At 41.0% G+C, this 24,411-nt stretch overlaps 1 protein-coding gene across 1 annotated transcript in view; it reads left to right on the forward strand.

Moving 5' to 3' along the window:
- Positions 1-24,411, forward strand: part of SLIT3 (slit guidance ligand 3) — a 575,787-nt gene that overhangs the window by 49,473 nt on the left and 501,903 nt on the right. Inside the window, exon 3 of the mRNA XM_081292656.1 lies at positions 2,165-2,236. Coding sequence (XP_081148782.1) covers positions 2,165-2,236 — 72 coding nt within the window. The remainder of the gene's footprint in view (positions 1-2,164; positions 2,237-24,411) is intronic.

Raw genomic sequence — 24,411 nt, forward strand, 5'->3', positions numbered from 1 at the left:
TGTCTCCTGCCCTGGGAAACTCCCTCAGGGTGAATCCAACAGGAAGCCAGAGGCCACAAAGCTTCTAGAGGAAGCAACTAAAAGTCCGCCTCCAGGGCCTGAGCAAAGTGGAGAAAGGGCCCCGACATCTCATTTGTGTCTCAGTGCCTCTTTCTGAAGCCCAGAGTGTCAACTTAATGAGTCCAGAAGGAAGAGACGCCCCCTGAGAGGCTGGAAGAGGCTCCTCCAGAAACCCACATGAAATGTGACACTCAGCCACCCTGGAGATAGTCCTTGTTCTAATTAAGAAAGAATACAGCAAGCTCTGTGACTGACAGGGAGTGAAGCCCGGTGGGCAGGCCCTAGTCCCTGGAACTGAAGGGCTCTCCCTTTAGAAGATGCGCTAATGTGAGTCTGTTAGCTTTCTAAGGCTCCTCGACATGTGGCAGATGGAAAAGAAGAGGAGAGAAAGGAAGGAACATCTATTAACCCTTTAATTACACTTCTGATCCTGGACTTGATGGTTTATTTATTTCATTTTGATTCTAAGAACTTGTGTGATGTTTTATTTTCTCTTTAACAAAGTCAGAGACTGAGTCTCAGAGAGTTTGACTAGCTAGCCCTATATGACAGCATCAGCTGGTAAGAAGTGGCCGGGGCTTTCCAGCTGGCCCAGGAAGCTCACAGTGTAGGGCCAAGGCTCCCAGCCTCACCAGCTGGGAGACCATGGGCACGCCATTTCTCCTTGACCGACAGTCTTCTCAGTCTCTAAATTCAACCATTTCTGTACCTGTGAAGGGAGGGGCTTATAAGGGGCCAGAAGTGAAAAAAATGTGAGGTCAGAATGGAGGAGGACCGCAGCAAACGGGCTGACCTACCTGACCGTTAATAGTGGGAAATAAGAGTGTAAAATACCATGAGTCTAACAAATGCCACTACCAGTCCTGCTGGGAACTTAATGAGTCCTAGGCTAGCCTTCTCCTTGATGTCAAGTCACGGTGTGCTGGGGCCCAGAGTCGTCTTTAGTTCTTCATTCATCCCGTAAGCAGTTCTGAGGTGACCGCTGTGCTATAGCTCCCTGTGTTAGCCTGGGAGTCAGGTGCTGAGAGGAGTCCTTTCCCTTAGTCATAGGGGCGGGGGGGGGGGGGGGACGGACGTTAAAATTAAACACAGAGGCCCAGATGTTAAACCTGAGAAGTGCAAAGGTTATGACACATCTCCGATGGGGGACGTCACGGGAGGTTCATTTTGAACTGAAGATGTGCTCTTCCGAGGCTGTGCTTCCTCTCCTGCCATTCCTCGGCTGCTTGAGGCACCTCTCCTTCTGTCTGATCTGGAGGAACCCAGGGTCTTTCCTAGCCTCCACTTTCAAAGAAACATCCTGCAGTTGCAACTGTGATACCATTCAGCCACCAAATGCCATCCGCATCCTTTTCTGGCCCAGGCTGGCCCCACCCACATGGAAGCTGTTCGGCTTCCTGGCTTCCCTTCCTACTGTTCAGCTAATCCATTTTAAGCTGCCATTTTTTTTTAAGGTAGGGAACAAATGTTTTATTGTATGTGCAGTTCTTAGGATGTGCCACATGCATGAATCAAACGTACTTAAACAGAGTGTTTAGGATTTTTAAATCACCTTCTGGGAGGCTTAGGGGGTGAACAAGGCTCGTGGCTGGGTGCAGGAAGACAGAGGTTTTGGGATCGTCATCATGAGGTTGAGCTCAGCCAGGCCCTGGGCCTGAGAAGTTCCTGGGACCAGGCAGATTTTCTCAGTTACAGCCAGCTGCCTTACAGCAGCTTCACCCTTCTGCTAGGGTGAGCAGGGAAGGCCCTTTTCAATGAAGTATTTTTGAATCCTTGGAGGAGGGACCTCTGAGGGAAGAGATGTGTGATTTCTATAAGCAGCATCTCTACCTCTCTCTGTTCTAATGCAACATCCTGCAGCGCTTGGGGGGAATTTGCTAAGAACATTCTTAAAATAGAGGCCTGGAAACCAATCTGTCAGGTAGAAGTGTGCAGGCAGTGAAACCCTGGTTGCCGTGACACCACGCTGGGATGTGCGTTATCTTGTCCCACCAAACTGGTCCCAGTGGAGGGGCCAAGCAGCCTTGGCCGAATGGCCTGAGGCTTCACAGGAGGGTCCACAGTCCAGCTTTGTCCTTGACCCTCGCTGCCTCTTTGGTTCTAGGCATCTGGAAGACAACCAGGTCAGCGTCATCGAGCGAGGCGCCTTCCAGGATCTGAAGCAGCTGGAGCGATTGTAAGTAAAGGACACCTCCTGGCTTCGAAGTGTTGGGGGGACGTTTTGTTTTGTTTTGTAAATCGGTCTGTGACCTTGTTTAAAATGAGTCTCCATTGTTCAATAAAATGTTTCTATTATATTGAAAGCCCCTCAGATGCACTGAGATCTGCTTAAACTCCCCTTCCTGAGAAGATGCTGGACTCTGCCTCTGGGGTCTCTTTGCTCCCGACCCCTCCAGCTCTCTCGGTTTCTTTACATGGGGCAGGTTTATACCCAAGCCCTGGCCTTCCCCTCCTTCCTGGAGGAGGGCCGCCTGGAGCTGCCCTGTCATGGAAGTCACATCAGATCCTCCCTGCTCCTCTGCATGGGGAGCAAGCTCCCTGCTCAAGCCGGCTCCTCCCCAGACTCCTCGGCCACACTCCCGTGGGAGAGGGAAGACTGGAGAGTGGGCGCAGCCTTCAGCGCGCCTGTTTCTCCTCAGAGGGAGCATAAGCCTGTCTCAGGAAGCCCACATGTTTCCACGAGAGAACACATTGCCAGTGGTTTAAAAATAGGCCGCTGTTCTGACTCTATCAGAGGGAGGGAGCAAAAGAGACGAGGATGGGAGAGGGATGGAGCCTCCATCTATTTCGTTGATGAATGCTTTTGCAGAAAACTCTGGGGTCACTTTGATGAGGAGAGCTGTTCAGATGGTTAAGTGGGCAGCTTCACCTTTCCTCAGTTAATCACATCTGGCAGCTCATAACATCTGGATATTTGCTTTCTGCCCTCTGAGCAGGGATTGTCCCCAAGAGCACTTAGTCATGGTGGTGGGCGGCTCTCATCATGCTTTCCTCTGCATCCTGGTTGCCCTGACATTTCAGCCTCCCCCTCCTGCAGATGGGGGAGCACGGCTCGACAGCTCCCAGTTCTACCACACACCTGAAAGAATTCTATTTACCTGTCGCCAAAGCTTGCTTACAGAGATAGGCTTGGATGAAGGGAACTGCCTGATACCACCTTATTAGCTTTTTTGATGGGCCACCTTTTTTTCCATGAAGTCCTTCTATCCAAGTCCACATGGGCAGGGGGAAGGATCTCATCTCATGTCAATCATATTACTCAGAAAAATGCCTCACCACCCTCTGTTGTGTGAACTGTCTCATTTATTGTTCTCCTTCTGCATCAAATCCTAGCATATGTTCTGCTGTTATTGCTTTGCAAATATGACATTTATTTTACTTAAGGGAAAAAGTTATAAAATTAATGAATGCTGCCTTTGTTTACACTTTGATTTTGAACTTTCTGAAAACTTAAATTCTCCTCCTTATTTAGACCAAAGGAAACAGAAAAGTGTTTGTTGAAGCTGGTTCCTCTATATGAAATAATCAACATTTACACAGAAAGATAAGTACACATCCCTAGTGGAAAGGCCACCTCTTGCTTAGTCTTTTAATTAGAAGGGTAAATACATTCCTAATTTGTTAATTTCATGGTTGTTGGGAAGAATTAATTGAGTACTTTGGACACACCAGGAGCTATGCCAGTGCATTATACGCTATCAGTTCTTTGATCCCCACAAAATTCCAATGAGGTGTTATTACTCACATTTTGTAGATGAAGAAACAAAGACCCAGGGAGATTAAGACAAGGAATTGTCAGGGTGAGGTGTCAAGATACAAAGCCACATCTGCCTGACATCAAAGCCCACATTCTTTCATATTCCTGTGCTACAGACATTTGATGAAGTGTGATCTTTAGCAATGGCCTTGCAAATAGCCTCCCACATACCCATTTCACTCCAGGGAATATCAGTGAACTGTTCTGGCAAAAGGCTCTTTTCTATGGCTTGGTGAATAACGCTGACATACCATGCATATCTGAGGAATAAACGGGTAATGGTTGCAGCAGAATCTGGCTATTTCTCTGCTTTGGTGTATTAGTGGGTACAGCTGACTGTTCTACTGGATAAGCCATGAGTCTTAATGACTTTACATTAGGGAGAGTTTACCTCTTAATCATGTGAAATGCGGTATGGGCATCCCTGATAAGGCCTCTCCCCTCCAAATGGTGACCCAGAGGCACCAGCTCTTTCCACTCCTTGACTACCATTTTTAAACGGTGGCTTCCAACATACCAAAGTTTGTCTTCATCAAGCCAGCAGGAGGGAGGACAGCACAGAGGGCTGCACATGAAGCTTCCCAGGGCCGAGAGCTGGAAGAAGTGCTTTCATTCTTACATGCTCTGAGCTAGAATTCAACCATGCAGCTACCACAAACTGCAGCGGAGGTTGAGGAAACTCATAGAGCTTTCCAGGTAGTGCCCAGCAGGTAGAGGAAACATGCTTAGTGCAAAGACTGGCCAGTCTCTAACTTCTGTTGCAAGTGAGCTGAAGAAATACTTGGTCAGAAAGAAGTATAGGAGTGTAGGCTGCTAGACTAGTGTGCACAGCTGGGTAGGTACTCTCATTTGAGGCGAAGCCTTCCAGTGTCAACAAGAAGGGGGATGTGTGTGGCATGAATCCTGACTGCTGTGAACTTGGTTTCCATAATGCAGTTGCCCCCAATCAGACTAAGTGATATACAGAATGGGCTAATACCATCTATTTGCTATTAACAACTGAAGAAGTGTCATCTCTAGTTCTCACCCCTGCACCTTACTTATATTCCTATATTTAGTGGTTGATTATTTTTATTGCTCATAATCTGAAATACAGAATATGAGAAATTATGTGGGCTTCAATAATTCACATATGGAGGGTTTATTTCTGATCTATTTATTATTAGTTCATCCTTTTGGAACTTTCTGGGAAAGGGGAGAAAAGTCTGTCCTCCTGGTCTCATCTGAGAATTCTCTATTCCTCCATGAAATAACACTTGCTCCAGACTGAGTTGAGCATCTCTGCAATAGTTATTTTCTGTTGCTATAATAAAATGCCTGAAGCTGGCTACTTTATAAAGAAAAGAGGCTTACGGAATAAACAGTTTTGGAGCCTGGCAGCCCAAGATCAGTCTCGCCTCTGACAAGGGCTCCTTTGGCTGTGTCACATCATGGTAATGGCATCATAATGGGAGCACATGTGAGACAGAAGGACCTCATAGAGAGATAGGAAGCCGGAGAGCAGGAGGGGATAGTCTTGCTATTTCATAACAACTTGCTCTTTGGAGAACAACTAGCCCACTCTGTGAGACAGGTTTCAATCCCTGAGGCTTGTGATGCTCCGATGACCCAGTCACTTCCTACCAGGCTTCACCACTAAATGTCACTACATGGAGGAGTAGGCTTTCAACACATGGATCTTTTAGAGGCACAGCACACTCAAACCACATCCAAACCATAGCATCTTCCTCCCATAGTAACATGCTTATCCCTATCACAAAACTTTTGATGCCATATTTCAATTTTCTATTTTTCAGATTGTCTCTTCTCAAAACTGAGTGTGTTGAAGTCAGGGATCATGTTCCATTTAGCTGTAAATCTAACATCTTTGAACAAGGCATGCTAATAAGTGCTTGAGGATTATTTATTCATCAAAAATACTTGAGTTTTTGTTGTATACCAGTGATTCTGAGCTGGGACAAATTTTGCCCCCTGGGGGCACTTGGCAATGTCTGGAGACATTTTTGGTTGTTTATGACTGTGGGATGCTCTCGGTAGGTGGAATCCTAAGTACCCTATCTCTAACTACCCTAAAATGCACAGGACAGCCCTACAAAAATAGAATTATCCAGCCCCAAATGTCACTAGTATTGAAGTTGAGAAACTCTGCTATTGATCTTTTATGTATTAGAGAGCACACTGGACACTTTATTATGAGGTTGACTTATCATGTCCCTAATGTGACAAAATATAAAATCCAAAGGTAAATGTATGTACCCTAAATCTACTTTGGCCAGTTTTCACTTTTGGTTTCCAGAAAGTAGATGAGAAAGAAGAAAAGTTAAATGAAACCAAGAGCAAATAAACAAATCAAAAAGGCAGGCCATTCTACAAGGTAACCACCCTGGTCTTCAAAAGTCGACAGTCATAACTCTGGGGCATAACCCTTGCCTGGCCTGTATGAGGTCCTGGGTTTGAGCACCCCTGACCCCTAAAACATTAATGTCATGAGGGGGTGGAAGTTGACTGTTACAGATTGAATGAAACTTAAGATAGACAGAGCCACACAAAATTAGGAGAGTCACTGGAATTAAAGTGTTCAAAGATCCTTGAGTTATCTAAGAAGGGATGACAGTGATAAATAGTTATCACCCTATTAAATAAGAATGCATGTTATGATCAATGTGATAGCCTTTAAAGGGAGTAGTAAAATATATATATCCCAAATAGAAGAAGAAAGGACATGTAAAGTACAAAATGTGAGGGATAAAAGGAAAGAAAAGAATACAAGTGAATGGGACAAATAGAAAAACATAGTAAAACAATACAAATATCATAATTCATTTATACGTAAGTGGACTAATCCTACGATTAAAAGAAGATGTCTGCTGGGTGCAGTGGTGCACACCTGTCATGTCAGTGGCTTGGGAAGCTGAGGCAGGAGGATTGCAAATTCAAAGCCAACCTCAGAAATGGCTAGGCACTAAGCAACTCAGTGAGACCCTGTCTCTAAATGAAATAAAAAATAGGGCTGCCGATGTGGCTCAGTGGTTGAGTGCCCCAGAGTTAAATCCCCAGTGTCATAAAAGAAAAAAAGACAGATTTTTAGTGTGAACTTAAAAAAGCACAATTATATGCTGCTTATCAAAACAAATGTTAAATATAAAGTTGAAAATTAAAGATCCATTTGGCCATGAAAACACTAACCAAAAGGTTGATGTCACTCTATTAATACTGGATAAAACAATCTTGGAAAAAAGAAACATTATTGACTATAAAGTGGGACATGTCATCATAATAACATAGTAAATGCAACAGAAAGATATAGCAGATCTATGTGTGATATGTGTAAAACTGCCTGAAAATACATGAGGCAAATATTGACAGAACCAACATGATAGACAAATTCATGACCATAGTTATCTTTCTCAGTAATTGATAAATCAAGCAGACAGAATTATTAGTGACAGGTAAAATAGTTTAATAACACTGTAAACCTGGCCAAATGGAAATGCAAAGAATGCTTCTGACAACACCGTAGAATAAACATTCTTTTCAAGAGTGCATGAACCTATTATACTGGTCTAGGAAGGAAATCTCAACAAATATCAAAGGATTGAAATCATATGAAGGTTCTCTGACAGCAGAAATAATTGAGACACCAATAAGAAAATAGTAAGTAGAATTTGAAAAAAGGGGTGAAGAACCCAAGCAGGCATTTTGAAATTAAAGAAGTTATTTCAAAATAAATATTGCAAATACAATACTGAAGAAGAATAGACTTTTAGGAATTACGCTATCCAGTTTCAAGACTTATTGTAAAGCTACAGTGATCAGGACAACATGGTTTCAGTAAAATAACACACACACAAATCAATGGCATAGAGTGGGCCAGAATACACCCAGGCAAACAGAGACAGCTGAATTTTGATGAAAATACAAGGACAATTCTGTGAGAAAGAATATGGTCTTTTCAACAAATGGCACTGGGACAATTAAGTGTCCCGTGTGCAGAAAAATGAGCCTGGACTCAACTTTATGTCTTATGCAGAATTAAGTCCAAATGTGAGATGTGTCTAGAGGTAAATACAGTGAGAAATATACATGACCTTGGATTTGGAGATGAGCATTATTGACACAACCCTAAAAGCATGATCCATGAAAAGGAAAAAAAAATGATGATGAATTGGACTTTGTTAAAATTTAATAAAGGCCACCATTAGGAAAATAAAAGATAATCCACAGACCAGGAGAAAATAGTTTTAAAACATATCTGGTTAAAGATTTGTATACAAAATACAGAAAGAATTTAAAATACCCAATAGTAAGAAAACAAATATATTTTCTCTCCACCAAGACCCAAAGAAATAGGCAAAAGATATTAATAAGTACTTTATCAGAGAAGCTGAATGAAAAACATACTGAGTATCATTATTTCATCAGGGAAATGCAAATTAAGCAACAATGAGTCACCACTGCACCTACTGGAATGGACAAAATATGAAGCTGATGATGCTGATGGCTGCGGGGATGGAGCAATAGCTTGTCACCTTCTTTGCTGCAGTGATACACAGTGTTTTGAAAAACAGTTCAGCATTTTCTTCCAAAGATAAACATCATCTTATGCACTCTAGACTAGTGGTTGCTAGGGACTCAAGGAAGAAGAGGGATTGGAGGTTTCTTGGGTGAAGCACAGTAAGTATGAGGGTTAGGGTGGTGACATTGCTGTGTGATTCTTGCAGTGGGAATATGGGACACTATATGTTTAACAAACAAACAAACAAACAAACAGGATTTTACACCACAGCATGAACCCTAAAATGTGTGAATTTTTTAAATCATTGAGGAATTCAGGGGAGTGCAGACTATGAGAAAAGTATGCCCAACTTCACTGAAGGTGGTGGGGAAGATGGTGACCTGGGTGGCTCTGGGAACGAATGACGACATCTGTAAGAATAAAGGCAAGAGGAACCACACAAACTGTGATTCAGTTGACAAATTTGTCTCTCACAGGAATGTGGGCTAACAATTCACAAACCACTACACATGTATACTGGAACTGAGCAGTGGGTGGAGGATGTTAGGCACAGGTTTCCACTGTGGAAATGCTTAGTTAGAGACAAGCAGTGGAGAAAGCTAGAGTGATCCAGGTGCTAATAGGTTAGACTTACAGACATCATATGAACATGTTTAACCTAATGTACATACTTTCATTTTACACAGGTGGATATGTATGTAGAGATATTCACTGGCATGTGTACATGCATGGATTAATATATAAACATGTCCTTGCTCTGTCAGTAGAAGTGCCTAGAAGCAGCACTATGGTAGCAACATATATTCCCAGCTACTGGATCTTGGTTTCTCATGCTGTTCTCTAATAAAAAGGAGTTAACACAGCTTGGAGAAATGGTTAATTCTAGAACTGGAGCATTACATATGTTGTGCTCCAAAGGAAGTGCTCAAAACAAAACTGTGAGGACAATTAGTAGAATATTTCAAAATATCAAGTAGAGAGGTTATTGTTCCCAGTACAAAGAAATGAAAAATGTCTGAGGTAACAGGCCAGTTACCCTCATCTGATCATTATTCATTGTACACAAGTGTTGAAATATCACACAGTACCCCCATAATTATGAATAATTTCTGTGTGTCAATTAAAAACAAAATATATATTTTTTAAAAAGGAAACCTTACAATTTGGGGAATATGTCAAAAGGGCATAGGTGCCAACTGAAAGAACTCTTTATGGCCAAAGCTGAAACAATTGGAGCAACAAAAAAATTAGTATTAAATTATAACACAAGTATAAAGCAAAAATTCTATGAGTCTAATATACATAATACATAAATAAGTCATTGAATAAATAAATGGTGGACGAGAAATCTTCCATGAAGAATGATTCTGAATAATTTGTTGTGTATATTCCCTATGCTATCTAGGAGGTCAAATACAACTCTTCATTCCTTAAATGTGGACTTCATGTGGACACTTCCTATAAAAAGCAGTATATGAAAGGTGGTGGGGACAGTAACCTTACATAGAAGAAATCTGGTCACCCTTCCTCAGCCACATGATGAAGATTCATATCAAAAGTGATTAATCACCTTGATGTTATGGCCTTTCAATATGATGTCTTAGAAATAACACTTTATTTTGGTGGCTTTTGCTTAAAAATTGATAATCCCAGGATAATAAGGAGAAAAATATGAAGCAAATTCCAATAGAGGCTTTCTAAAAGACACCTGAATAGACCTTGCTATAGTTTACATGTGTCCCCCCCAAAGGCCCAGGTACTAAAGGCGTGGTCTGCAGGGTGGCACTGTTGGAAGGTGGTATAACCCATAGAAAGTGGGGCCTAGTTGGAGGTTCCTAGGTTAGGGCATGCCTGTCACAGTCATCATTGAACCCAGGTCTCTTCCTTTTCCTCCTTATTCTTAGCGTATGAGGGATATGGTTTTCTCCCTCACACACTCCCACCAGCTTGTCCAGCCCTTATACGAGGCCCATAGCTATGGGGCCACTTGATTTTAAACTGTAAATTTCAGACCCATGAGCCAAAAATAACCCTTTTCTCTTCATAAGTTAATATCTCAGGTATTTTATTGTAATGATAGCTGATTAATACAGTTTTCCTCAAAACTGTTAAAATTATCAAAAGCAAAGGAAGTCAGAGAAACTGTTAGAGCCTAAAGTAACCCATAGAGACATGACAGTTAAACGTAATGTGGCAGCTTGGATGGGATTCTGAAACAAATAAAAGGACATAAGTAAAATAAGTATTGGTTTTAGTTACTAATGTATCAATAGCGCTTCATCAGTTATGATAAATGGACTATAATAATGTAAGATGTTAATATTAGGGAAAATTTGGTGTGGGTTATATGGGAACTATCTGTACCATCTTCCCAACTTTTATGCTAATCTACATTTATTCTAATATGTGTGTGTGTGTCTGTGTGTATATATATATATGTAGATAAATATGTATATGTCACATAGTATGTGTATGAATAATGTATATATACATATATACATATTCATCTATATATCGTGTAGTTTATATATACATGTTTATATATACATATACACACACAATAATCTAGATGAAATCTAAGAATGAAAAATTGCAATAGATAATACTTTAAGACAAATGGAAGATGGAAAGGAATATTTTTTAAAAATCAAATAACAAATCACTATACAGATTAATTTAATAATTTAAATTAATTTAATTTAATAAAAAGAATTTTTAAAAAAGTAATAGGTCTGCAAGGCAGGCAAAGAAGTTCTAACACACTTCTACTAGAAACCTCTGAGGAAGAAAACTAAAGCAGTTAAAGCAAAACTTAACAGTGTGGATAATTACTCGTATCCAAGAAACTTTCCTTAATAAAAGATTATTTGGAAATATAATTTGTTTTTGCCTGTGGTACTGGAGATTGAATTAAAGGCCTTGCATATGCTAGGCAAGTGTTATGCCCTAGCCCTTTTTAAATTTTATTTTGAGACAGGCTCTTGCTAAGTTGCCCAAGTTGGCCTTAAACTTGTAATTCTCCTGCTTCAGGCTCCTCAGTAACTGGGATTATAGGTGTGCTTCACCATGCCCAGTTGAAAGTTCATCTTGAAAGGACATTGGATGCCTGGAAACAAAGAATCTGAAAGGTCAAAATCAAACATATTTTAATAAAGCTATTGGATTTTCAAGGAAAAATAATTCTTAAACGTTCAATCAATTAATGACTCATAATGGAAAGAAAATTAAATTTCCAGCATACTTTCTGATGCCAGAACTTTTTGCCAGAATAAAATTGAATAACTTTCAAGGAAATAAAATGTGAACCACAGATTGCACATTCAACCATACTGATGTTCAAGTACTATGAGCAGACTATAGTGATTAGTCAAGAACTCAGGCATCATGGTTTCCATGGTGGTCTTCCTAAAGAGCCTTCCAGAGAACAAGTTTCATATAACCAAAGCCCGTGGAGACATGTGCATGAGAACCGGGACAGTCTACATGTAAAGATTCTCTGGAAGTGACTTGGGGTCGCATGATGGGTTTGAAATTCCATGGAATGAGAGTAGATCTCCTTGCTCCTCCATGCTTAACAGTCTTTTTCCATACCAGCTCTGTTAGTCAGCTTTCTTTCACTGTAACAAAATACCTGAGATGAAGAACTGAGAAAAGTTTTATTTTGGCTCCCAGTTTTGGAGATTTCAGTCCATACCTGGTTAAACTTGTTGCTTTGGGGCCTGTGGTGAGGCAGCATGTCATGGCAGGTTAGTAGGGTGGAGCTTTCACTTGAGGGCCAGGAAACTACAAGGAAAGCAATGAGGGAACCAGGGTCTCACACAGCCCTTCAAGGGCACACCCCCAGTACTCTAAATACCCCCTAGTAGGCCCCATCTCTTAAAGGTTCCACCACCTCCCAATGGCGGGGACCAAGCCTATAAAACATGGGCATTTGGGGAACATTCAAGATCCAAACCAACAAAACTAACAGCATTCTAGGGTCCTAGAGGATGCAGAAACACAAAATGGGAAAAGGTTTAGTTCTTGCTGATACACATCTGGCTGTGACATGAACAAGAAGCAAACAAATGTTGTTTCAAAAATAACAGTGCAATCCATCACATTAACAAAATAAGTGAAAAAAGTCATTTCATCTCAATAGACTTAGAAAATGATTTCAATAAAAGTCAACACTAATTCATGACTTAAAAGCACTTGACATATTAAAAATAAATAGAATTTTTAAACAAAAATCTACAATAAACATCATAGTTAATGGTAAAATATGAGAAAATTTCCTCCTAAGAAAATCAGACACCAACATTACTGCTAGTCTACATGGTGTTGGAAATCCTGGTCTTGGCAGTGATTAAAAAAGTAGGAGGAGAAGGAGGAAGAAAAGAAAGGGAGGGAGGAAATAAGGGAAAAGAATAGATATAGAGACTGAAATAGAAGGAATATAAAGACCATTATTTGAGAATAACATGATCGAATACATGGACAATAAAAAATAATCTATAAATATACTATCAGAATTTCTGAATAAATTCCTAAGGTCATTAGACATAAAGCCAATATACAAAAAGTCTGTAAGCCAGCAAAAATTAGTCATTTTTTAAATGACATTTGCAGGAGTACCCAAAATATTAACTGCTCAGAAATAAATTTAATGAAAGATGTGGCAATACACAGGAAAAAAATAGACATTATTGAGAAAAATTAATGATGGCTCCAACATATGGAGAGATACATTATGTTCATGGATTGGGAAATTTAGAGGTGAAGATGACAACTCTATTTAAACTGATAGGTGGATTTACTGCAGTCTTCAGAATGCAGGTTACTATAGGAATTTAAAAAAATAATTCTAAAATTTATATGGAAATGCAAACAACCAAGAAGAGTTAAGACATTCTTGAAGATCCAGCTATAGAAGGACACTTGATTTGCAACAAAGGTGACTTTATGAAGGATCTTGGAATGGATGACCTAATAAATTGTGCTACAGTAACTAGATATCCATATGGGAAACTTATTATCTTGACCCCTACCTCATGCCACTCACAAAATTAGTTACAAGTGAACTGTAGATTTAAGTATGAAAGATAAAATAAAAACACTTCTAGAAAAATAAAGTAGAATATCTCCATGGCCTGGGGAAGTTCATATTTGCTAAGCAGGATATAGAAGTCACTAAACTTAATGGGAAAAATTAGATAACTTGGACTACACAAAAATAAATAACTTTGGCCATCAAAATAAATTATAAAGTCAGTGAAGAAAAACCACATCACAGAATGGTGGGAAGATATTGGCAAACACACAACCAACTGAGGACTTCTACTGAGAATGTGTAAGAACTCCTACAAATCAATGAGAAAGAGACAATCGGCCCAGCAGAAAAATGGTTAGGAATTTTGAACAGACACTTCACATGAGGCTCTGTGGTGATCATAAGAAAAGTTTCTTGACGTGTCTTTAGTATTCCGGGAAATGTGGAATAAAACCACACTCTCTACATCACACACCATAAGAATGCCTAAACTTGCAGTATCATGGGGTGGTGAGGATACTAAATAATGGTGTTTATCTTATTCTTCTGGGAGAGTCATTGACAGAATTGCTCTGGAACACTGGCAGTACCAATAAATTGTGAACATTCACCTACTGCAAGACCCAGAAATTCCACTCCTAGGTATGCTCCCCACCAAAAGACACCAGGATGTTCATATCAGCACGGTTTGGAATATTCCCAAACTGGAAACAAGCCAAATGCTCATCAACTGCAGAATAAATAAATAGGTTGTGGTACATACATCCAGTGGAATGGATTAATGAAAATGAAAACAACACACATGCGCATGTGTGTGCACACCCACACACTATGGCTACATGTATCCATGTGACTCTCCTCAGAAACACAGTGACTGACAAAAAATCCAGGCGTGGAAGTTTATATATAACCTGATTTCACTCGTGTGAGCTTCAAAAACAAGCAAAACTAACCTACGATGTTGACACCAAGGGCTGTTTAGCTATGAGGGTAGTGAGTGGAAGTGGGCATTAGAGGTATCATCATCCATTTTACAGAGCTGAAGGTTTTGTGGATCTGTCACTGGGTGAAAATACTTCAAGCCATACAATTTTAATTGGTGCAATTTGCCAACTATGTGTGACATTTTTTAAAAATAGTTTATTTTGAAAAGAGACTGAAGAGATGGATTGAACAATGAAATTCAATGTGCAGCTCTTAATTGAAACCTGGTTTGAGGAAAGGAATGTATAAAATACAATTCTGGGACAAATGGAGAAATTCAAAAGTAGTCTGGGTATCAGATAATGTCAGGGAATTAGGATTAATTTTAAGTGTGCTAACAGTACTCCAGATACGTTGGAGAGCCTCCTTCATTTTTTGAGATGAATGCTATAGTATTTAGGGATCAACTGTCCTAGAGTCTATAATTTGTGTTAAAATGGTTCATCAAAAGGAAGGAAGAAAAAAGAAAAAATTGTAGCAAAGTAATTATTGTTGACTCTAAGTGGAGGATATATAAATATTCAAAACACATTTTACCTTTTCTGTATGTTTCAAAATTTTATGATGAAATTTTTTAAAGTCACGTTTAAAAAATTTTTTAAACTATAATGTTCTTTTAACGGAAGAAACAAATCTGGAGCTCAGAAAGCTAAAATAACTTGCCTTGCCAAGATTTGAGTCCAGGCCTATTCTGAATCCAGGTACCAGGATAAGAAATGCATAGCCTTCCGGAGCTGGAAGGAGACTGAGATATTGTGCTGTCCAGGGTCCTCATTTTACAGAAAGAGAAGCAGGCTGGAGAGAAATTTGACTCTCATGAAGTTCTCTGCAGCACACAGTGTTTGAAATTGAGTTGCTGCCTTGGTATCTGCTCTGTTTTTTCCAAAGAGCAGAACAGCCATGGTGCCCTTCTCCCTAACACAGAGCTCATGTTTATTCTTTCATTAGGTGTGAAACAAACATGTGGGTGGCAAATGCATTCTTTAATGACCGCGGGAGCTCTTTTCTCCCCAGGGCAGCCATCCCTGCGTGTCCCACCAGTGCTGGCGTGTGCTACTCCCCACACTGACCATTTAGAGCCAGACACCCAGCAGCCCATGCATATGGCCTTCTCTTCATTTGGCCTCATTCGTATCGACATCAACGTCTGACCATTGTTATTGGTTCAGAATTACAGACAGGCTTTTCTTTGTCAAATTTAATACCTGTGGTGTCTACACTTAAGTGACTCCATGAAAAACAGCCCAGTTAGGGTGCGGGTAGAAGCTGTCAACACCAGATATGCTACTACTGACAGAGGATTTTCAATTGGTTTATTTTATTATTCTTTTTTTTTAATCTATTTTGGAATGTATTCACCTTTGGTCCCCTAAAAATTGTAACTCAGACTGAAGGGAAGCCATAAAACTGGGGAAATATGAACATAAATATTAATTTTAAGTGTGATAATGGTACTGCTGTTTTGTGGGATAATCTCCTTAATGTTTATGGAGGGAGGCTGAAGTAATTAGGGATCAAGTGTCCTGTGTCTCAAATTTTCTCTGAAATGGTTCAGTGAAGAAGAGAAGTTGAATACAGCAAAATTGGAGTGATTTCTGAATCTAAGGACTCTCAAAATAATGTACCATGGACTCTCAAAATACACAAAAGGGCAATAAAGAACATGGGTTCTGGAGTCCTGGCACATGCTTACCAGCTATTTGACCTTAGGCAAAGTAATGAACCTTTCTGAGCCTCAGTTGCATATCTGTAAGACCTCCATATATATATACATCACAGAGTTGTTGTTGTCTACATAGCTTATATGGAAGGCATTTAGGATGGTATCTGGCCAATAGGCAATGCTTACAAGCATTTCACTAAGGCCTCTAATGAAGGACTGGAGGAAAACGACTGATTATATGTTCCTGGAAAATCTCTAAGACAGGCTTCTTCAAACATTTTTTTCCAGCAACTTCCTCCCCCACCTCAAACCCACAGCAACACCTCTACCTCCAGAGAAGGACTGCAGAAATTCATTTAGTCCATTGTATTTGAAGTTCATCTCACTAATTGAGCATCTGTAGTGCACCAGGTGCTGCGTTATTATTGGAGTTCTTTAGAAGAATACTTTTAGAAACATTGCCCTGAGGTAGCTGAAGGTCTACTAGGATGGCAGGGGTGCAAGGATGTACCTTTAAACATGGCAGGTGCTCTACCCGAGAGTGCAATCGAGCTGATCGCCTTCTGCCACTGGCAAGGTTAGGGAAGGCTTTACCCAGGAGGCATCATGGAACCAGTCTTTAAGGTCAAATAGGAGAATACATCACAACCTCCAGTTTGGCAAAGAATAATGCATCTGAGGTCCTTCAGGAGAGGGAGGGGCACCAACAGCAAGGGCTGCTCTGCAAGAGTTTCTACCAGCCTTAGATATGCTAATTTAGTTAAAGTGAGTGAGTGGTGGGCACCACTTCACTATTTAGAAATACAAACAACAATAAGTGTTGGTGAGGATGTGGGAAAAAAGGCACACTCATACGCTACTGGTGGGACTGCAAATTGATGCAGCCAATGGAAAGCAGTATGGAGATTCCTTGGAAAATTGGGAATGGAACCACCACTTGACCCAGATATCCCTCTCCTTGGTCTATACCCAAAGGATTTAAAAACAACATATTACAGGGACACAGCACATCAATGTTTATAGCAGCACAATTCACAATAGCTAAACTGTGGAACCAACCCAGATGCCCTTCAGTAGATGAATGAATTAAAAAATGTGGCATATATACACAATGGAATATGACTCAGTAATAGAAGAGAATAAAATCATGGCATTTGTAGGTAATGGATGGAGTTGGAGAATATAATTCTAAGTGAAGTTAGCCAATCCCATAAAACCAACTGCTCAATGTTTTCTCTGATATAAGGAAGCTGGTTCATAGTGGGGTAGGGAGGGGGAACATGGGAGGAATAGACAAACTCTAGATAGGGCAGAGGGGTAGTAGGAGAAGGGAGGGGGCATGGGGTTAGAAAGGATGGTGGAATGTGATGGAAATCATTATCCAAAGTACATGTATGAAAACACAAATTGGTGTGAATATACTTTGTATATAACCAGAGATATGAAAAATTTTTGCTGTATATGTATAATATAATTTGTAATGTATTCCACTGTCATATAGAAATAAAAAAATAAAAACAAACAAAAAGAAATGAAGAACATGGACTTTAGAAGACATCTGGATTTAGACCTGGATAAATCTCACTTTTACTTTCCAGACATGAGAGCTCAGGCAAGTGACTTTATAGCCCTGAGTATCACCTGTTGGGTGTGGTAGTCATTGTTAAGTGGAATCACCTTTTAAATAGAGATTTGTTTTTAAAGTTAGCATGGAAGATAAACATGGAAAATATTCAAAATGATTAACAGTTACATCTCCCATAGACAAGACTCGCAGGGACCCTTTGATAAAGTGCTCACTGTGTGAGCAGCAATGAGAACTAAAGAGGAATGCAGGTTCATTTCCTCATCTCAGGGTTTCAGGGTCATTTCTGGGCATGAGTTTATGGAGAAGAACAACTATAGCACCTTCAGTACCCTCAGTTTCTCACCTCTTGTTTCCCCCCCACCTATAAACTTTGCTAAGTGCCTATACTTGGGTTCACTTACAAGTTAAACAAGCACATGTCATGACTTCATTAACCACTTCCTGAGCCTCTTATGAGATTATCTGTGTGAAGTGCCCACAGATTGGCACAGCCATCGCTGGAATTTAGCCCCCTCCCCATAAACATCACAGGCCAAGAGTGATGAATAAAGAGAGAAAGAGAGAAGGGTGGGGAGAGAAGAGGGGGTATTTATTTGACTAAGTGGCCAGATGACTCTATCTTACTCATTGACTTTTCCTCTTTCTTGGCCAAACACCCCATTCCAAATACACATAAAGTTGGCATCATTTCCTTGTTTTCCCATCGAAGTTGCTGAAGCATGTTCTTCTCATCTGAAAAACAAGTTTAATAGTACTTTCTGTCTGAGAAGAGTGAGGGTGTGGTCAGAAAGTATGTATCTGTTAAAGTACTCTAAAAAAGCAAACACACAACAATGCACATTCTCTTTATTAGTTCTCTATTACGGTTCCTGGCTGGTGAGGTCACATGACCGGTATAGAATTGGGCTCAGCTCTTTTCCCAAAAGACCTTCAATAAAAAAATAGTAATAATTTTTAGTGTCATTGGTAAGATTATTTTCTTTATATCCTATTTTTCTTTTGCTAAAATTCATAAGAATAGCTGGAAGATCAATTTTCATGTTTCAAATTGTAACAGGAATTGTTCTAGGCTTTTGTTTGTGTCAGCCAAAGTTTGCATCTGCAAATGCTTGTGTGTGTATGTGTGTGTGTGTGTGTGTGCATGTGTTCTACAAGATGTGAAGGTTTAGAATGAAAATGGTAATTGACCTTTAACAAGAGAACTGAGAGAATTGCTTCTGTATATTATATAGCTGTGAACTGGATTTTAAATGTTTGATTAAGTTATTAGAGTGTTTTTGCTTTGGCATAATGTACTATAAATTCACAATTGCTGGCCAAAGCAGATAGTCAGTGGAAAAGAATAAATTGTTTTGAGAGGTGCTTCAAAACCTGGATTTTATTCTCTTGGAAAGACAGAGCTTTAAATAAATCACATAATACAAATGAGAATTTCCATAATTAAGGCTCTAATTAGCAAGTACCTAGGAGCTTGTGGAGCAGGAAAATGAAGAATGTCTTATTCCAGAATGTTTTAATTTTCTCGTCTTTTTAAAATTACATTTATGTTTTAAGTATTCTACTTTGTTTTGGGGGCCCAGAGACCAAACAGCACAAACCAAGCACACATGAATGTATGTTCTCAAACAATTTGTCTCTGGCATGTGAGTGCTGCAGGGAGATCGACCTGTTAAACAAATGCATTAAAACAAGCCCAGGACTGCTCTTGCTTTGCAGTGCTTCAGAGAGGAGACTCAATCTCTTCCTCCCTCCCTTCCTCCCTTCCTCGCCCTCACTTTTTCTCCCTTTTTGTTTATCTCTGGCTCTTCTTTTTGTGCTGGGGATCAAACCCACTGCCTTCAATCTGCTAAGTACATGCTCTACCTCTGCACCACACCTCAGCCCCATACTTAGTGTCTCCTGTGGTCCCCACTCCTTGTCCCCCTGCAGTCCCACTCCCTGGCAGCCTTCCTGTTTTCAGAACATGTGCTCCTGCCTGTGAGACTTTAGGAAATCTCTCTTAAATAGTGAGGCCCCTCTCTGGGGAAGGTCTTCCTGACTCTTAGCCTCAGATTCCCTCTCCTAGATTCTTCCTGCAGTTTCCTCAGAGTCCCTCCACCTCTCCAGGCACTGCCGGGCTCGTCTCCCAGGAGCTTCTAGATAAATAAAATGTAATTAAATTGATGTGATTGGTCCTTGTATTGCTCTATTTATCTGATGTATGGACACACTAAAGAACTTTATACTGCACAGTGTACAAATGTACCATTTATAATTGATTAAGTAGGGCAACTGTGGTCACTGCTAGGAAAAAACATGCTTTCAGGCCCTCATTGAAAACCTGGACACTTACTCAGAAGTGTGTCTGTGGGGTAAAATAAAACAATAAGTAGGGACTCACACTCTTTGTAGAAGATCCAATAGTGCTACCCACTTGTATTGCTAAAATGCTGATTTTTGTTGGAGATGAGCTTGGTGACTTGGCACGTGGTCTGAGACCTCAGGCTGGGACTGAATCTCTGTTCCTCCACTGGCCAGCTGGGAAGCCTTAGGCAAGTGCCTGCAACCCCTCATCTGTTCATGTGCAGAGATTGGGTGGCAATAGAATCACCTGCTCCAGAGTACAGGAGGGAGTCAAATGAGATAATGCATGTCTACCTATGCACCTGACACAAAGTTGTTGCTTATAGTAGGCATCAGGTGTTAATTACCTCATTATTCTAATTATGAGATTTAAGTAACATAGTTGAATCTTTAAAATTTTTTACAAAAATGTAAATACGTATGAAGTTGAGAATAAACTTTTCAGTTATTCCCGAGGTCATGAATACTCAAGTATGTGCCAGTGTGCTTCCAGGGATTGTCACCAGTCCCCTGGGCCAGAAGCTCTTCTTCTCCCCTGTAGTCTCTATGTCTGTCACTGGCCCACAATACTGTAGACAGACTGCTGCCAGGCCACACTCTTCCCAAGGTAGTTCCCTCTTCCTACAGGGTGGGGACTTTAGTGATAAGACTGAGGATGCAAAGCTGAGGGACATGGGGAGTTCAGACAAAATCCCTGCCAGTCAGCCTTGGTTGTCTCTCAGTATCCATGGGCGATGGACTCTAGGACCCTCCCCACAGATGCTCAAATCTGTGGATGCTCAAGTCCCATGTAGGAATTGGTGTGGTCGATTATAGGTGTGCATACAGCTTCCTGTATACTTTAAGCTATCTTTGGATTACTTTTTTTTTTTTTAAGAGAGGGTGAGAGAGGAGAGAGAGTGAAAGAGAGAGAGAGAATTTTTAATATTTATTTATTTTATTTTTAGTTCTCGGTGGACACAACATCTTTGTTGGTATGTGGTGCTGAGGATCGAACCCGTGCCGCACGCATGTCAGGCGAGCGCGAGCACGCTACCGCTTGAGCCACATCCCCAGCCCCCTCTTTGGATTACTTTTAACACCTAATGCAATGTTAATGATCTGTAAATAATTTTCATTTTTACTGTCTTGTTTATGGAATAATGACCAAAAAGAGTCTGTACATGTTTTGTACAGACAGAATATTTTCCCAAATCTTTCTGATCTGCATTTGGTTGAATCTGCAGATGTGGCTGAAGAGAGCCGACTGTGCATTTCGTGAAGGCAGCTCCCATGTTGAAATGTCAAAAGGCCGCCTCTAGCCTCCCACATTGTCAGCAAAGCAAATCCAGGCCTAGAGCTTAGCAAAAAATGAAGGTGAATGTGACTTGAGTTTTACTTATCACGAGATCCATCATTACCACCTTACAGATGGTGACACCTACACCGTGGGAGAAGGGGCTGAGGATAACACAGGATGAGATGGTGTTTCTGAGTTAGGCTTTCTCCTGCACCTCAGAATGAATGAGCACCACTAGCATCCATGAAGCGCCTCCTCCATCAGATGCTATTGTGCAGAGTGTGTCCTGCCTGTTCCTTCTCTCACCATCCTCAAGAAAACATCTTATGGATGAGGAAACTGAATCCCAGGGGACGTGAATAACTAGCTTTCAGTCCCACAGAGCACCTGGGACCAGAACTTAGCTCTTCAGTGTGCTCCAGGTGTACAGGGGAGCCCTGGTTCTAGGAATGACCTCAGTAGGGGGACTGTTTTGTTTTTTTAATTTGTACTTTTAGATATATATGACAGATATATATGGGATTCAGTTTCCTCATCCATAAGATGTTTCTTGAGGATGGTCAGAGAAGGAACAGGCAGGACACACTCTGCACATGACAGTGTGGTGTATTTTGACATATCATACATACATGGAACATAACTGATTCTAATTAGGATTCTTGTGGTTGAACATGATGTGGAGTTACACTGATCTTGTATTCATGTATGAACATAGAAAAGTTATGTCCAATTCATTCCACTGCCTTTCCTATTTCCATCCCTCCACACTTCCCTTCATTCCCCTTTAATTAATCCATTGAACTTATACTATCCCCCAACCCTTATTGTGTGCTAGCATCTGCATTTCAGAGAGAACATTTGGCCTTTGGTTTAGGGGGATTGGCTTATTTCAGTTAGCATGATGGTCTCCATATCCATTCATTTTTATAGCTGAGTAATATTCCATTGTGTATATATACCACATTTTCTTTATCCATTCATTTGTTCAACGCACTTAGGTTGGTTCTGTAGCTTAGCTATTGTGAATTGAGCTGCTATAAAAATTGATGTGGCTGTGTCACTTAAAATCACTGTATGCTGATTTTAAGTCCTTTCTGTATATACCACAGAATGGTTCAAATGGTGGTTCCATTCTAAGTTTCCTGAGGCATCTCCATACTGCTTTCCATAATGGTCACACCAATCTGCAATACCACCAGAAATGTATGAGTGTACCTTTTGGCAGAACTGGTTTTAATGCTATTTCCTGTTCCATCCCCACAGTGGGAATGCATCAGGGGAAAGGAAAGAAGCTGATAAAGAGTCCATCCTGCCTCCCTTGTGCCTGTGTATCTGGGTAGGAGGAGACTCACTTCTGTACAGACATTCAACCACTCAGCTCTGCCCGCCCCCTGCCCCGAGAGCTCTGTGTTACTCAGCTCCACACCCCAGGAGCTCCTGCTACCTCTGTGTGTGGCATGAGGGTGGGGGTTCCACATGGCTGTGCTCAGGAGGTGGCAGAGGCAGGACAGGGAGATGGGTGGGGGCTGCTTTCTCACTATGGCGTCTCCTTGTGACCTTGTCTTCATCCCCACTGCCACTTCTCTGTGCTGTCATCCTATTTTGCTCAAAGGACAGCAGACATCTTCCCTATCTGTCTGCTCCCACTCTGGCCCATGGACAATGGTCCCTATACCAGAGCAACCAGAAAGAATGTCTCAACACAGATGGTGCTTGAACCCCCACCTTGGCTTCCCTTGTGGGGTCTGGCACTTGCCTCCCTCTCCAGCATCACTCCCCTCACTCTCTGTCTTTCCCTCCTCTCTGGGTAATGCCATCTCATGCATTCACACAGGACTGTGATCCCTGGCCCTGCTCGGTTGGTATCTGTGCCTTTGTTAATGATGTTGGGTGGATGGATGTTCACCAATCACACTCCAAGTCCTGTAAAGGGAAGCCACATTTGCTCCAACGCTGTGCTGCCCAGAAGCCATGCATGAGCTGGGTCCTGCTCTGCAGTCTCAGTGAGGTCATTGGCAATGGTGGCCAGACCCCCAATCCCTGCTGATACTCCCAGCCATTGTTCTCTCATCTCAGTTAGATCAGCTTTACTGGATAATTCCTCAGACCTCTCCCTTCCCACCAGCCCCCAGGGATAAGCACCTAGAATTCCTTAAGTGGTTGCCTGTGAGGCCATTGCCCTATCCTAGTGAGAACTCATTTGTGAAATGACCTCTCTCAGGCTTTGATTTAAGACCTGTCAGTAGTAGGAACTCTGAGGACATCTGCTGAATGCCTAGCACCATATTACTTTGAACATTCTTATTTGAAGCAAAACAAAATATTTTTAGTGAGGTGTGATATATGCCAAATATATAGATTTTAAGTGTTATATACTTTTAAGAGTATGCATTTAATTTCAATGAGTAAACCATTTAGAGCCAGGTGGTAAATATTGTGTATTGGTAGGCTGGCACTCTCCTGTCACTGTAACTTTCTATATACAATCTAATTTCTGCAGTGATGTCCTGTGATGGGCCTGGAATGCATGCATTTCCTTATTCAATCCTTACTATAACTCTGTGGGGTGCCTATTAGTATCTTCCCTTTGTATCAGTAAGGTCCAAGGAGGTTAAATGGACCCAAGTTTCATTACTGGGAGAAGTGAAGGCAAGACCAGAAAGCAGCTCGCCTTACCTCCAAAGCAATGATCTTGCCATTTCCTAATCTTTCATCTTCTTAGAACATAATTGGTATTCGATGAGGCATGATTACAAAGACAGAAGCACGGCTGTCCTGAGTGACTTGTAGATAGGCTCTGAAGGCAGATCCCAAGATGCAGGTCCCATTTCTCAGCCCTTCCCATTCTCCTCACCGCCTCCTTCTCCCATGATATCCCTGCAGATGGCCCAGAAGACAGATTCGCAGGCTTTCTACAGAAACAGATCTCTGAGTCAGCCCTTGGGGAAGAAAGCAACCTCTTTGCTGGTTTTGTTTTTCTTGGTTGATTTATTTGACAAGGACCCATTTTGTACATCATTTTTGGAATTTCAAAACCCTTTTTATCTCCAAAGGTCTCTTTTAAAAAACCCAAGGAGAAATAAAAGCAAGTCCATGTGTGTGACTACCAATGTAAGGCTTTCTAACCCCTGAGTTCTGCCTTTTTATTTTATTTCCCAACCCTGAGATCACACAGGTTGCAGAATCATG

This window comes from Spermophilus citellus (assembly GCF_964194105.1).
Source record: "Spermophilus citellus genome assembly, chromosome: 1".
NCBI lineage: Eukaryota > Metazoa > Chordata > Mammalia > Rodentia > Sciuridae > Spermophilus > Spermophilus citellus.